This window comes from Numida meleagris, chromosome 2 (assembly GCF_002078875.1).
Source record: "Numida meleagris isolate 19003 breed g44 Domestic line chromosome 2, NumMel1.0, whole genome shotgun sequence".
NCBI classification, from domain to species: domain Eukaryota; kingdom Metazoa; phylum Chordata; class Aves; order Galliformes; family Numididae; genus Numida; species Numida meleagris.
This window is the reverse complement of record NC_034410.1, coordinates 23,013,621-23,028,444: the sequence shown is the minus strand read 5'-3', so window position 1 is coordinate 23,028,444 and position 14,824 is coordinate 23,013,621. Positions and strand designations below refer to the sequence as shown.

Sequence of the window (14,824 nt, the reverse complement as noted above, 5' to 3'; positions counted from 1 at the left end):
TTACCCTGCGCTCTGCAGGAGCTGGGAGGCAACAGAGCGCTCTCCCCACTCGGTGCCCCAGACCTTCATGACACACGCGGGCAGGCCAAGTTCCACCAACACACTGCTTGTGCTCCTTCCCCACGCACAGCAGCCCGGCCCTCACTCGCATTAGTCCCCAAAGTCCCACCACCCGAAGCTTAAAGCGAAACGGAGAGCCACGCAGTGCCAACACGCGGCACGCAGCAGCCGGGGCAGCGCAGCCGGCAGGCCACGCCGGCTGCCGGGCCGTCCCCGGGGTACCTTCCTGAGGGCTGCCCGCAAGGCGCCGTGCTGCGGAGTGTGGGCTACACGCCCTCCGTCCCGCCACCCGCCGCCGCCGCGCAGGGCCAAGGCCCGCAGCCCCCAGCGCCCGCCACCGCGCAGCGCCATGGCCGCCGCCGAATCCTCCGCTCCGCTCCGCCCCGCCCCCGGCCGCCGTGCCCTCTCGGGTTACCGGCCGCAGCAAGCAGCGAGCAGGTGGCGAGAGTGGCAAAGCGATGAGACCCTGCTTTCAGATTCATCTATTTATTTAAGAAAAAAAAGAACAACACACAAAAACCGCTCCTGCACTGCTGGACCAGGCCCAGCAGGCTGGGGTCTCCCTCAGGCGATGACACAGCCGCCCTTCTCCTTGAAGGGGTTCTTGTCCTCTGGGACGCCCTTCACCAGCGGGTCCTCTCCCGAGCGCTCCTCGATGTAGTTCTTGATCTCCTCAGAGCACTTGGACACCTGTGGGAAGGACAGACATGTTGCCAGAGCTCACACACTCCACAGCAGCAGGGTGCTGAGCTCACGCCTTTCCCTGCTCGCCTGCCCACTGGGTACCACAGAGCCAGCACTCAGCCCATTGTCTGCTACATTGCTAAACTTCCATTTTTTAAAACAGTCCACATAGTTTTATTAAGCTGAGGACTGCACATCCTCCCCGACATGACTTATGGTCAAATGTTCAGGATCAACATTTCAGCTCCACAACATACTATCTGTCTACAAAGCGTCTGTCACTTCACACATTTTTCCCAAACAAAACGCTCCATAATGTTTTCTTTGTGATCATATAAATCCCGAGCTCTACAGCAAAAACCACGTGTCTTCAATGACAGACACCTAGGAAATCATTTACTTACAGGCACGTGCCATTATGTCAAACAACAGCTAATAAAATACTGTACTGCATGAAGCAGGAGCATGATCCATGGTCCTCCTTGCACGATGGCTCCATGTGGGGAGGCCCCGGTAGGAACCTGTCCTGTAGGAGGACCAGGGCTGCTCTGTGCCCTGACCACACACTTCTCTCAATTCCCTTCCTGTGGAACAGACGCTGTTCTCAGGTTCCTGGATAAGGGACACCTCTAAGGACAGTTCCCAGCTCTGTGCCTGCCAACCCACAGACACAACAGCACAGTCAGCAGCAGGAACCAGCTGCTGCCAGGCCAACAGGGGCCATTATTTCTAATTTAAGGCTCGTTGCTTTCCTCCTTAATTATATCTTACCCCATAGGTAAAGTTATGCCAAGTGAGACGGTGAATTTACCCGCTGTGTCACAGCCTCTGAGCCATCAGAAGTAGCTCAGGGTTAATCCCCAACCAGAGGGCGCACAGAATAAGGCCTACCTACCTCTAGCTGTGGTACAGCTGTGATGCCTACAACACAGACTTCATTATCACTGTGAAGCTTTTGTACAGTGCATAGGTGAAATTGAGGATGCTGACTGTGCTTTACTGCAGATGGTTTCAAAATACCCATTTCCCCAAAGTCTTTTGGTTTATTAGAATATTAGAATATATTGACTAAATATTAGAATATTTAGACAAGAGTTTTAATCTGTTATTAAGAAAATCAAAATCTATGCATCCTACAGAGTACTTCAGGAGCTTGGGAACTCTCTGAGGGATGATCCAGGTGCCTGTAGCACTCAGATGTGCAGCCCTTAATACTTCTGGGTCCACAGACCATAACATCTACAACCACTGATATTTAACTGACATCTAAAATGCAATGAGGCACTGGCGCTGCTGCCCAGAGAAGCTGTGCATGCCCCATCCCTGGGGGCGTGTAAGGCCGGGTTGGATGGGGCTTTGGGCAGCTTGAGCTGATAGGTGGCAATGAGCCTTCAGCAGGGGGTTGGAAATGGGTGGGCTTATAAGGTCCCTTCCAACCTAAGCCCTTCTGTGATTCATTCTATGATTCTATCATAACTGTGGCTTTCTTATTTTGTTGGCTATGTATCTAGACCTAATTCACAGGAACAATTCCACTGATCCTCTAAATTAAACTCACTTTTAGTCTTAAATAGTAAGAGTTTATTTAGATGTACTTTTTTTCCTGCTAGCATAAAGAATTAATAATAATAATAATAATAATAATAAATTTTATCATGGAGCAAGATCAGCTGTGTTCTTCCCTTTACAGAAAATGGGCAATAATACGGCAACAACAACAAAAATCACTGGAAACTATTCACCTGTGGGAAGAAATTGCCAGTGTGACAGAAGTATAGCGTTCCCATCGAACACAGCAAGACGGAGTTCGGCTCTGGGGAACCAGCCCCTCAGCTTCTACCCTTCGCCCGGGGGCGTCCCGCCGGCCACGGCACCCCCCATGTCCCGGTGCCTTTTACAAAGGAGGGGAATTCTCCCTCGTCCGGAACGGCCGCTCTGAGCGGGAACTGGGAAAGAGCCGTCGGGGAGAGCACGTCGCTCCTCTCCCCGCAGCGGGGCCCCCAGCACCGGGCGCGCCGAGCCGGGACGCGGCCCTCCCGCTCCGCCCCGCCGGACTCCGCACGGGACTGCCCGCCCGGCCCCGCCGCCGCCCGACGGCACCGCGCCGGGGCATACCGGCCACCCCCTCTCCCTCCCCAGCCCCCGGCCCGCCCGGCGGCCGCTCGCTCACCGGCTGCCTCTCCAGCTTCACTTCTTTCCGGAGCTGCTCCACTTCCATTTTCAGTTTGTCCTTCTCGCTCAGATCCTCGATGTTGATCGCCGGCATGGTGTGCACTGCCAGAGCGCGGAGGGAGGGAGAGGAGGAGGGAGGGAGGACAAAGGGTTACCGCTGGGCAGCAAGGCCACCGGGCCCGGAGCCCCCAGAAGGGCGGTGGGACGGTGGGACGGCGGGGCGGCCGCCCCCGGACCGCCCCCGGCCTCACTCACCCGATGCCGCCGGGCTGCTCCGCGGCGGCTGCTTCCTCCCCACCGCGCCGGGCACCCTGCCCCGCGCCGCCCGGCCTTTAAACTCCGGGCTAATCCCCTCTAACCGGATTACGGCCCGCCCGGCCCCGCACTCGGGACGTTCATTCTGCGGGGCCCCAGCGCCCCGCACCCGGCAGGCTGCGGATACCGATTCCCTTCCTTGCCCTGTGGGGCAGAGGCAGCCGGGGGCTGCCCAGCGCTGAGCCCTCTCCTTTGCTCCTCCTGTCCCTCAGTGCTGCGTGGTCATGTGCCACCGGCATCCTGAGAGAGGTGAACCGGTGGCAGCAGGTGCTTTTCTTGGGCGTATTCCCCCGAAGTTCTGTGTTAAAACTACAGGCAGATCAGACTGAAAGGTAGAGAGGTGAAGGAGCAGCTGTCAGGTCAGGCTGTCAGTGGGACACAGAGCTCTGCATGGCATGGCTGTGCTGCACTGCACAGAGCCCCTGGGGTTGTGCAGCTGTGCTGCGTGCTGGGGATGGGGTGCGCTCTGAGTGATGGGTTCAGAAAGCACAAGAAGGACTTAAGAAAGCCCCCTGTTCTTGCACATACTGCTGAGGTCCAGACCGTGAGCAGAGGGCTCGCTCTCTGCAACAAGTGTCCCTTCACCCTGTTTGTGCCCTGGCACCTTCACTCTTGGCAGCAGCTTTCATATGACGCCAGCAGATGTAGAATCAGCACAGCCACAGCCCTTCACACCAAATAAAGCTGCAGGCCTGGATGCAGCCCTTTGAGTGGGCCTGTGTGAACCCATTTGGTTTTCAGAACCTGAAACGCCCTGTAGGCAGTCACCTCCCACCCTCCTTCCACCTCTGGCTATAGCCACAAGGACACTACCTGCCTCTCTCCCACACAGCAGATGTAAGCAGTACAGCAGGATGCCACGATTTACATCTCCCTCCTCTGCCACTGCTCTTACAGTGCTCATAGGGTTTACATCAGATTTATTTCAGCCTAAAATCAGCTCCTCTTCCCCTCCATCCCTTTGGCCCTAACCCCTACAACCTATGCTGGCATCCCTACACCCCTGCTGGCCCCAGTGCTGCTCAGATCAGAGGGAAGGAGCTGCTGGCTGGGCAGCACAGCCCTTGCTGGGAGCACGGAGTGCTACACACGGATAGTGGGGCACAGGGGGGGCAGAGCTAAGGGCTGCTGGTGGGAGCAGGGCAACTTGGCATCATAGCCCAGCAATGGGAAGCCTGTGGCAGCCACCTGGAGATGTGGCTAGTTCCGCTGACTGTAGCTAGTGAAGGCTCTCACCACTCACTGTTAGTTGCTCCTCTGGTTCATATATTTTTACAAATACCTACCTAATCTAAGTGAACTTTGTTGCTGTTACAGCAGAGGAGCAGCTGAGTAAATGCCACACTGTGCTGCAGGGTTGATGGATAGACGGGTTTAATTCAAACTTTGTTTTGTATGTGTGCATGCACAGAGGAAATGGGAAATGGTATCAGCATGACAGCACTCATTTTGCTGCTATTGTTTGAAGTGGCATTTCAATGGCTTCCTGTCCAATTCCAACAAAATCCAATGAAAGCTAAAGGACATCAGTGTGGTTATACAAAAATCACCTGAGAGTTCCCTAATAATAGAAAGGTGGCCTTTTGGGTTTTTTTTTTTTTTTAATAGAAAATGTGGTGGTTTGGTGGTTGGTTTTTTTCCTACTGGAGGAATCGAAGCTTTATTACAATTGTTGTGCTTAATAAGTTTACCAAAAAATGGGGGCATGTTATTAACGGCTGTAGCAATAAGATCCTGAAATACAGCAGATGTGTCCTGTGGTGATGCCTCAGATTATACCAGGATTCTGTTTGGTTGTTAGTGTAGTTTTGTGTGTGTTTTTGTATGTTTGTGTGTTTTAATTAAAGCAGCTTCTTATCCTTGAGCAACTTTTTGAAGAAAAACAAGAGAGAGGTTCCATGCATCCTAGAAGCCATCCAGGTTTCGGGGGAGAGAGGGGGGAGGGGGTTGATTTGCTCCTCTTTCTTGCCTTTATGGAAAACAAAATCCTGTCAGAAGCAGGCAGCAATCCTGCACTACACATGGAACACAGAGAAGCTGTGGTGGGAAAGTGAACTGCTTTACCCAGGTGCTGCAGTTCCCCTCCGGGCCTGCATGCCTGCTGGGGTTATCTTCAGGACAAACCAAGACGTGATGCCTCCTGAAATCCATCTCTGCCCCATCCAGCAGTTTCACCCCTTCAGCCCTCGGCGCTTCCAGGCGTCCGACGCCGGCTCGGTCCCCCAGGTTGACTAGTGCCGGGGCAGCGCTGAAGGCCGGCGGCTGTAGGGCGGTGTGGCGGGGCCCCGCCGGCTGCTGCCGCCCCGCGCCCGCCTCGGGCGCCCGGATCCGTCATTAACAGGAAATTCTCTTCGCGCACCATCCCGTAACACGGCCGTGGAGCCCCGCCAGCCCCCGCAGCCCCGGCCGAGCCCCCCCCGTCCGCGGGGCTCACGCAGGCGCGCGTCCCGCCGCGCTCCGCTGCCGACCTGCTGCCCCGTGAATCACCCCTTCCCCTCCCACCACATGCGCAAGGAGGGAGGCGGCCCGGGGAAGCCGTGTCGGCGCATATAAAGCGCTGCCGTCGGGCCGGGCAGCGCTGACCGTTCCCGGGACCTTGCTGCCAGCCCTCCCTCCGTCCCTCCCGCCCGCCGCCGCGACATGGCCGCCGGCTGCCGCCTCCCGCTGCCCGCGCTGCTGCTGCCGCTGGCCTGTGCCGCCCTGGCGCCGCGCGGCCTCACAGGTAGGAGCGGGGCGCGGGCGGCGCTCGGGGCCGGGGCCGCCACCGCGGGGGTGCCGTCAGCCCCGGCCTTGTGTCTCCGCAGAGAAGCAGCGCGCCTGCCTGCTGCCCCCCGACGACGGGCCGTGCCGCGCCCTGGTGCCGCGCTGGTACTATGACAGGTACACGCAGAGCTGCCAGGAGTTCAGCTACGGCGGCTGCCACGGCAACGCCAACAACTTCCTCAGCCACGACGACTGCGAGAAGAGCTGCTGGACCATCAAGAGTGAGTCCGGAGCCCCGAGAGTGTTCCCCCCGAGGTGCGGGGGGAATCGTGCCTGAGGAGCTGCATCAGCCCGTACGCAGGGAGCTGTGTCAGAGGGGAATGCGTGGGATGTACCGACCGCCTTAGAATCTAACTTAGTATTATAACAAGTGTCTAATTAATGCATCTGATTCCTCCTGTAAAGCTTATCCCTTGTTACTAAGCAGTGCAGGTGCTGGGACAAGCTGGGGCTTGCTACAACTGGCACAGCCACACTCAGCGTGCAAGGCTGTGCTGTTAAGACGGGGGCACGAAGGGTTGGTTTTACTGAGGATGCAATGTCATGCTGTTGGGATGAGGGCATGAAGGGATGGTTTTACTGACTGTGAAACTGTTTTTGTTGCAGAGGTGCCCAAACTGTGCCGGATGGAGGCTGACACAGGGCCCTGCCGAGGGTACATAAGAAGATATGCCTTCAACTTGAGTTCGATGAGGTGTGAGGAGTTTGTTTATGGGGGCTGCTACGGGAATGGCAACAACTTCAAGGACCTGCAGTCTTGTGTGGATCACTGTCTGCCAGAGAAAAGTAACGGTTGTTCCAAATCCTTAATAAACTAGATGGTTTGAAAGCGATATGAAGATGATACTTTATTTGGTATTTTGCTCTAGTTACCTGCGCAGTGGTGCTTTTGAAGACTTCTGTAGCACAGATGCTTATAATTGTCTTCAGGTTGTGGTGTGTGGCTGCTCTCACCTGCCTTTTACCGAGAGCGCCCTATTACTCTGATATAGTGACTTTGAATTTGAGCACAGCTACACCCAACCGGCCTCTTGCCTTCTAGGGAACTGTGCACCTGTAAGCTGAAGGGTAGTGAGGTGGGAGATCTGTGCCAGGGCAGATGTCTAAGGCGCTGTGGCTGTCGTGGTCAGGGAGGTGATGTCCTGATATATGCAGAGGTGCCTTCATGAATTCAAGCCTGAGGGATGCTGTTGAATGTGCCAAAAACTCCACACCACCTAATTCAGCTACTGATGGAAGACTTTTTGCCTCATCTGGCATGGCTCTTCCCTGCCTCTCCATACCAACTTTTAAGAGGAGAGAGGGTAATTATAAGGAAGTGACTGTAGATGGATGTTTTCATAAACACCTGGTTAATACCCGTTGCAGGACAGTGCCTTTGAAGAACAGAGATACCAGAATAGTGTTCCTGCCTGTGCTTTATTAGTGCTTGATAAGACAGTTATTTTTGGTCAGTGACAGATTGTCACCATTTCCTTAAGCAAATGCTGAATTATTTTTAATTTCTGTTAGTAAAAGGTCTCCAGCAACAGAAGCAAGATTTTTGTTAAACTCAGACATTCTTGTGAGAAATATGGTGAGGTTTTGTACTTCTTGCAGCAAGTGGGCAAGATTTACTAGCAAAATTGTGTAGCAAGGACAGACAAAACAGTGCCTTTCTCACCTCCAGAGGTAACTCCACTGGAATCGCTATTCTGTTACTTTAAACATGGGATCAGACTGCTGTCTGTCTTCCATGAACATCTCTGCTCTTCCAAATGCAGCACTGCATTCAGAAAAAGCGGATGAATTTCACTTGTGGACTACTAAGCTTGTTTTCTGGGACTGCCTGCTGCTTTCTCCAATGTGTAACTCATAGGAATAGGATGCAGTAACTCTCTGAAGTCATTGGTAACACTCATGTCAGTTCAATGGGAGTAGTAGGTGTTTAGCAACCAAACTGATTGCAGGGTAAGTTTTAATATGATAGGCATAGAGATTATAGAAATGATCTCTTTTTTTCTTTTTCAAGCTGGTCCCTTGTTATGCTATAGCCCAAAGGATGAAGGATTGTGCTCTTCTTCTGTGCCCCGTTATTACTATGACAACACGAGTAAATCATGCAAGGAGTTCAAGTACACTGGCTGTGGTGGAAATGCCAACAACTTTGTTACTGAAGTAGATTGCTACAATGTCTGTAGAAAAGGTAAGATTTCTTGGAATTTTGTCATCGAAAGCAGAGAAAACAATCCATAAACCAGTACTAGGTGTTCAGTGTGTTCTTTTACTCACCATGTTTTTTTTAATAAATGTATGCTTTTTACAGTTTGGACTCGTATGAGAAAAGTGTAATGTGTGGTGGTTACACAATTTTTAATTTTTAAATGAAATGTGGAGAAAGACACACGAAAAGACTGTTTAATTTAGTAGGCCCACAAGGAATCAGTCTTTAAACTGCTCAGTACCAGCAACAACGCTAATTAAGGTTTTGCTTTCTTCCAGATACTTTAAAGCAGGATTAAAGCAAGTTGTGAAATCCATTTACTTTTTTCTTTAGCATTTTTAGCAGCTAACATCTTCTCTTGTTTCCCTGCTGCCTGTTCCCATTCCGATTGCTGAAGAGTTCTGCCTCATCATTTGTCTTGAATCTGAGACCATGGGGGGAAGGGCTGGGAATGATGATGGATTTTTTTTTCTTAATTTATTGAAACCAGCTACTTGTTGTGCTTGTAAGTCAAAATGGTTGTGCTGTTACCTGCAGTAATATGTTCATGCCCACTGCTGCAGATCTAATACTCTTATTTGATTTAATTTGATATGTAAATCTACGAGAGAGGGGAAAAAACATAATTAATGTAAATCCCCAGAGCAGTCAGGAATCAGACACAGCACAAAACTTAAAAATTTATACTAACAGGGAAAAATTAGGGCTGTATCTAACATATACTTTGCCTTTGGAAGAAAAAAAAAAACAAAACACCAAAACCCATCTCTGTTTTAAACATGAGACATTTACAATGCCCAAGTACTGCTGTATTTAAGGTGTGTGGAAGGCTTAAGTCAGGAGATGATTATTCAATTCTGGGTGGTTGAAGCTGGTAATTGAAGAGCTGTGAGTTCTGACCTCGGAAGTAAAAATACTGCCTGCCAGTTACTCATGGCAGTACTATTTCTGTGGTGTACCACTCTGACTGTGTCTCTGCCATTCTGGCATTATAAGGGAGACATTAATGGTGTACTAAGTCTATCAGAGATGCCTATGATTACCTGATTTGCACCTGTTACTCCCTGGAAGTTGTAGGGCCAGGCTCCAGCCTAAGCATGCAAAGAAAGAGGAGGAAGGAAATCACCTCTTCAGCATCTTGCCCTCTGCCCCTGCATACAACCAGCCACATCCTCTCCAGGGGCTCTACTCCCTCTTCACAGGGAAGAAAGGCATGAAGAAAAGTTATTTGTCTTGTTAATAGTGCAACAGATATGAAAACCCAAAGGTTTGGTTATAACTTACTTGTGCATTTCAAAATTCAGTAAGGTGTGGTCAACCGAAGCTCATCGTTATGGGCATAATTAGTGTTAATTAAGGTACATATACATTTCTATAGCTTGGGAGTGTACAGCAACATTAAGTAAATCTTTAAGGCAAATGAATCTACTGTTCTCCCCTTTCCAAAGTTACTCTCCTTAGTATCTTTCTTGTAACCTTTTGGAGTCTAAAGTTGAAATCAGTTAACCTTTCTTATGTAAATATGCAACTGCTGTTTAACTTGATCTATACCTTTAGGAGTGACAAGGTAACTGAATAATTTCATTTTAAAAGATTAAAGTAGAAAAGAAAACAGATGGGGTGAAAGCAAATGAATTGGAAACTGGATGCAAGGATTCTGTGTGCAGATAAATGGGCAATGCACTGGCAAAGATTTTTTCAGTTAGCTTTGTAAAGTACTGGCTTTCAGGACCGTACTTGCACATCTCGTGTGGCCTTCATAAGCTCTTTTAGAAATAACCCCGACTGCTGCCTTGGACCATTCTGCAGCATCTGTGTGGAAAGCCTGTTCTGTGCAAGAACCCAGATAACTTTGCCTTTTTTTTTTTTCAATTTCCCATAAGCACTGGTTATAATTAGACTTTGTCCTTCTGTTGCTCAAATAAATGTAGCAATAGTTTTCTTTTTTCTTTTGCAAGTAGGGTAGAGTGTACTTCCATTCTGGCGTTACTGCGGGGCAGCTAGAATAGGCTTGCATTTATAGTGCATGCACTGGAAACCTTCCTGTATGTGGAACAGGGTGTACAGAAGTCATTTTACAGTTTCTGACATGGCTGTTATTATTGGGTTCAACTGGTTTAACAGCATCATAAATAATAATTAAAAGAAAAAAGCCCAACCAATGAAGAGTACTAACAACTTTGTCATTCTGCTTTGCTGACTACTTCCTTTACTTTCTTAGCAGGGAGTCAGAAACCAACCATCAACAAGCCAAGAAATCTACTCCGCAGAAAAATGATGAGAAAACTGATCAAAAAGCCTCAGACGCGTAATCCAAAGTCTTCAATCTAATGTGCCCTTGAGTGTTTGAAACACTTTCTTGACTCTTTCCTTTTTTGTATGATAGTTTCAACACAGTTTTATACATTGACATATAGTTCTGTCTTTCAGAACTGCTTGTTTTCCAACTTACTTTTTATAAAGGACTGCGTTTATTAGAAGCAGAATGAACCTAATTATGGTTCTTCTACTCTGTTGTATTCACAGTAATACTTTGCCAGATATTTAGATTTCCATGTTTTTATGGGGGAATATTACTACTGCCTTGGGAGAATAAATCAGTTAAGATTTGAAAAAAGTTGTTTTAGTGTAACTAAGAAGAATACAAAGCAAAGTCTGCAATGGATTTTTTTTTTTTTGGATCTTCTGCTTGCTGAAGAGAGGGAACCTTTCAGAAGTGTGTTCAGAGGCTCGTAGCCCTGCTGCTTTACCTACTTTTACAATGTCATTTCAATAGGCTACCCTTTACAGTCACACTGATAGTCAAAATCTTTCAGCCTTCATAACAGAAGAAATATAAACATAAGTCTGGTTCATCCCATGAAAGAGAATTGGGATTAGGGATATATACTCTCTCAAAGACGATGAGTAACCTGCCTGAGTATTAAAAGGAAAATACGGATATTACTTTGTCATGATGTTTGAAATTTCAACTAAGTGTACTCCAGATCCTCTTATGGCATAAATCAGCTTTTTTCTTTTTTTTTTTTAATTAAATACACTGAATACATCTACTGAGGGTCTTGATAGTTACGTTTATGGGATGTGTTTAAAAAAAAAAAAAAGCTTCTGCAAATCTCACATAATCTGAGGCACTGTTGTATTTCTTATGTTAGATTATGCCTGTGGCAATATTATTGCACTTTTATGTTTTGTATTTGAGCCATGTCTGAATTTCATTTCACCTGGAGTGTTTTCTAATATGAATTGATATGTAATATTAATAAATTTTTTTGAAGAAGAGCTTGTTTTCTTTGATATGATTCTGTTAATTACCCTGAATGACTTGCACACACCAATATGTGTTATGGAACCTATTATCTACTAATTATGACTAGCAGAGTTTAGTTGTCTCTCAAAACATTTCCTTATGCTGAAGTCTTCATGTGAAGAAAGCCATCACATTGCATTGATGTCATTTATCTGTGGCAGTTTTTACAGCTCAGTTGGCTCCACTAGGAGCTGCTGTTGAAAGGGTGCTTGGCTCAGATGGCTCTGCTGCTGGCTGTCCTGTCTGATGCTACGCTGCCTGATTACCTTGTGTGAGGGTGTTGGGCTGAGATGTGAAATTTGGTTCCAGCTAGAAAGTTTCAGGTGCCTGCTTTATCCCCATTTCAGTGAGGGAAGGTGGTGGGAAAACTAGCCAAGATTTGGTAAACTGCTTGCTGTAGTCTTCCTACCACTCTATTTCTTTTCTTAATCTTGAAAGAAACCACCTTATTTCAGTGGATCTTTCATCCTGGCCCTGTCCTGTGACTCAGCCCTGAGCTGAGGTAAGGCTGGGGCGTGCTGGCCTGGCACTGCCAAGATTTTGGCTGAGGCTGTTTACAGAGCCCCAGGAGGCTATTCTGGCCTTAGGAGTGATTACAACTCCCCTGGGGAAGATGAAGCATGCTGCCCAGTGGACACTGCCCCTGTCTCTTTCCTCGGACTGGAATTTTGGCTGAGCTGCTTCTGGCAGCAGCAGCCCAGAGTGTCCCTCTGTATGCTTGGCACAATGATTTGGGAGGCTGCAGCTGCATTTGTTATGGCTTGGAGACTGGGTTAGAAAGATAAGCCCATTTCAGAAGTTGTAATACAGTTTAACTGCTTTTTAACTGGAGCATGGCTGTCCTTCAGCAACGTTAGTCTGGGAAATACTCTGCCTTAGAAATGGACTAATACTGCATAGGCTGGGCCCCCCATCCCCAGCACAGCAGTGGCAGCTGCAGGACTCTGCAGTGTGGTTCTCCATGTGCAGAGCCATGGAAATAGTCTCCTTTCCATGCAGGAAATATTCAAAATCCAAGCGCCTATTTCTAGGGTACTCTATGAAATATCAGAGGCTTAGGTTTGAATTCCCTACTTACCTAATACCAAACAAGAATTTAACATAAAACATTTTTTATTCTTGCAGGGTTCCCTAATAGAGCAAGATGGAGGCTGTGGAAGTTTCTTTCAGACTCTATTCTACTATTCCACCTAATAAAAATCGTACTTTCTTTCCAGGTAAATGCCTTAATCTCAATCTCTCTCTCTCTCTTTTTTTTTTAAAGAATTTCATGAATTTCAGCTGTCACCATGCTGCTTTCTTTGATATGCTTAGGTTACTCTGGTATCCCTCCAGACTCCTGTGGCTTTGACTAACCTAAATAATTCCCTATTATCTACAGCATTTTATATGACTCATGACTTACTTCCTTTTTCAGCTTGCTGATGAAACAACAATGGCCCAAGGTTGGGTCAACTGTTAGCGTTTTGCCATGTTGAAAATTAATGCTGCTCACACCATCCTGCAAATTAACTTTTATTATAGTAGCCAGTGTCCAGCAGCTGCTATCGTGTGTCACAGCGCAAATTTCTGCTGCAGAGGAGGGAAGCAGTGATTATAATCAGTTGGGTTCATCTTATCTTGCATAGGTAGACTTCCATGGAAGCTCATGACTAATGATTTGCATGGAACAGTCATACCTGCTGCTTAACAGCAGCTGCTGAAATAAGCTGATTTAACTAAATGCCATTGCAAATATGGTCACTGATCTTTAACTTTCCATTGCAATCCATAATTCTGGTTCTTTTCTTAGTGGTATCTTCTGAAGAAATACATCAAAGATTCCATAAAAAGGAAAAATTGCACCGATTCTTTATCCTTAGTCCATGGCAACACTCAGGGAATGCCTTTGCAAAGTATTCCAGGAGGAGGAGAATGGCTTCATCTTTGTATATCAGTGGAACTTTAAGTATCAAAAAGAGAAAAGAAAAAAAATCCATGTGGAATCAATAGTTTTTTTTTACTGATAGGCTGAATGATGGCAGGCTAAATTTCACTATGTCTCATTTCAATAGTGACAGCCCTAATAAGTGACTTCCTCAAAATTACATACATCAAGAGCAAAACGGCAGTCAGTTGGCGTTGTATTCCCGGAGCTGAATTTCCAACTGCTAGAAATGTCTCCATTCCTCTATTGATCCTTCAGCTGAGGAGGTGGAAAATGTGGAATGTTTTAATGAACAATTGTTCACTAGACACAATGGGCCATGTTAAAAATAAATAAATCTGTGAACTTGTGTCTCAGTTGCAGGTGACAGATTTGATCCCCAAGCTTAAGGTCAGCCATATGCTGAGGGGAGCTCTCTGTTATCCAGGCAGTGACCAGAAATCTGTTGTGCTACATAAATGTGCTCCAGCTGTGGTTGTGCAAAACTGCAAGAACTGCAACACAGATGTGCCAGAATTATTGAGTATTTACATTACTGTTACTGAAAGCAAAATCTACCTCATTATCTTTCTAGAAAGCTTCGTATTATTATGTATAACTATCACTGTTGGTAATTAGCAGAGAGATTCTTGCTTCTGTTGAAGCAAGCCTAATTTTTTACGGTGGTCCTGTAAAGTAACGTCTATCATCTGATAAATTACTTAATTGCTGAGGAGAAGATGTATTAATCATAATATATAAAGCCTAATGAACAGCAGTGATACTAAAAAATCCAAGTAACAAGAAGTCCGAAAGCGTGTTGCTTGTGGTATTAGGCAACTGATGTGATCATGAGCTGTGATTGTCAAGCTTGCGAGCATGCAGCAATATTAACCCTTATTTTTTCTCATGCTAGATCCTCAGTGAAGGCCTTACTACATTAACTATGGGTGAAGTTCTCTCACAGATCTGCCAGCTGAGTTACAGCTTTTTTGCTCGGTGAGCTTTCTGGGTGGTGAGGTACCACTTGTTTAGTAAAATGCATCTGCTTTTCTAAGAGGCCAGTGCATGATTTAAATTTTTAAAGCTTAATATGAAGCACAGTACTAAAACTCACAGTAACTTATAAATGAATATGAGCGCTATTCTCTATGGGATATTTCTCTCTGAGTGTGGGAGGCCAGATAAAGAGGATAAATTATACTAATAAAAACTACTTAAATAGTCAAGAGAGCAAGTGTGAAAAATATACTTCATTATCAAACTTCCTATCATTGTAGTAGTTTTTAACAAGCAGAAATAGTGAACTTTTAGCAATGTTAAAAAGAATACTGTATAAAAAATGTCTCCAGAAGAAAGCAGAAAGACAAGCAAGAGCTTTTGAGTTTTTCCTTTTTTTTCCTAGCAAGAC

General features: G+C 47.1%; 3 protein-coding genes across 6 annotated transcripts in view; 1 reads left to right on the top strand and 2 right to left on the bottom strand.

Annotated features, from left to right (window-relative positions):
* Positions 1 to 454, bottom strand: part of LOC110395032 (probable acyl-CoA dehydrogenase 6) — an 86,880-nt gene extending 86,426 nt beyond the window's left edge. The window contains exon 1 of one of the 2 annotated variants that reach the window (XM_021389115.1): positions 283 to 454. In XM_021389115.1, coding sequence (XP_021244790.1) covers positions 283 to 411 — 129 coding nt within the window. In that variant the 5' untranslated portion in view covers positions 412 to 454. The other variant, XM_021389114.1, reaches the window with a different exon arrangement.
* On the bottom strand, positions 531 to 4,737 carry LOC110395035 (guanine nucleotide-binding protein G(I)/G(S)/G(O) subunit gamma-11). Of its 2 annotated transcripts, XM_021389125.1 has the most exons (3): positions 3,172 to 4,737; positions 2,915 to 3,018; positions 531 to 750 (listed from the first exon to the last, which is right to left on the bottom strand). In XM_021389125.1, the coding sequence occupies exons 2-3, from the start codon at positions 3,008 to 3,010 to the stop codon at positions 625 to 627; spliced, it is 222 nt and encodes a 73-aa protein (XP_021244800.1). In that variant the 5' UTR covers positions 3,011 to 3,018; positions 3,172 to 4,737; the 3' UTR covers positions 531 to 624. The 2 variants fall into 2 exon arrangements, with proteins under 2 accessions (XP_021244800.1, XP_021244799.1); XM_021389124.1 differs by lacking the exon at positions 3,172 to 4,737 and having other exon boundaries at positions 2,915 to 3,163.
* On the top strand, positions 5,717 to 11,479 carry TFPI2 (tissue factor pathway inhibitor 2). 2 transcript variants are annotated; one of them, XM_021389119.1, is made up of 5 exons: positions 5,717 to 5,953; positions 6,036 to 6,215; positions 6,601 to 6,780; positions 8,006 to 8,179; positions 10,422 to 11,479. In XM_021389119.1, the coding sequence occupies exons 1-5, from the start codon at positions 5,872 to 5,874 to the stop codon at positions 10,526 to 10,528; spliced, it is 723 nt and encodes a 240-aa protein (XP_021244794.1). In that variant the 5' UTR covers positions 5,717 to 5,871; the 3' UTR covers positions 10,529 to 11,479. The 2 variants fall into 2 exon arrangements, with proteins under 2 accessions (XP_021244794.1, XP_021244793.1); XM_021389118.1 differs by having other exon boundaries at positions 5,737 to 5,953; positions 10,419 to 11,479.

Coding starts and splice junctions, on each gene's coding strand:
- TFPI2 (XM_021389118.1), top strand. CDS start 5,872: ATGGCCGCCGGCTGCCGCCTCCCGCTGCCCGCGCTGCTGCTGCCGCTG. Junction 6,216..6,600: donor GAGCTGCTGGACCATCAAGA/GTGAGTCCGGAG, acceptor TTTTTGTTGCAG/AGGTGCCCAAACTGTGCCGG. Junction 6,781..8,005: donor TCACTGTCTGCCAGAGAAAA/GTAACGGTTGTT, acceptor TTCTTTTTCAAG/CTGGTCCCTTGTTATGCTAT.
- LOC110395035 (XM_021389125.1), bottom strand. CDS start 3,010: ATGCCGGCGATCAACATCGAGGATCTGAGCGAGAAGGACAAACTGAAA. Junction 751..2,914: donor TGAAGCTGGAGAGGCAGCCG/GTGAGCGAGCGG, acceptor TCCTTCCCACAG/GTGTCCAAGTGCTCTGAGGA.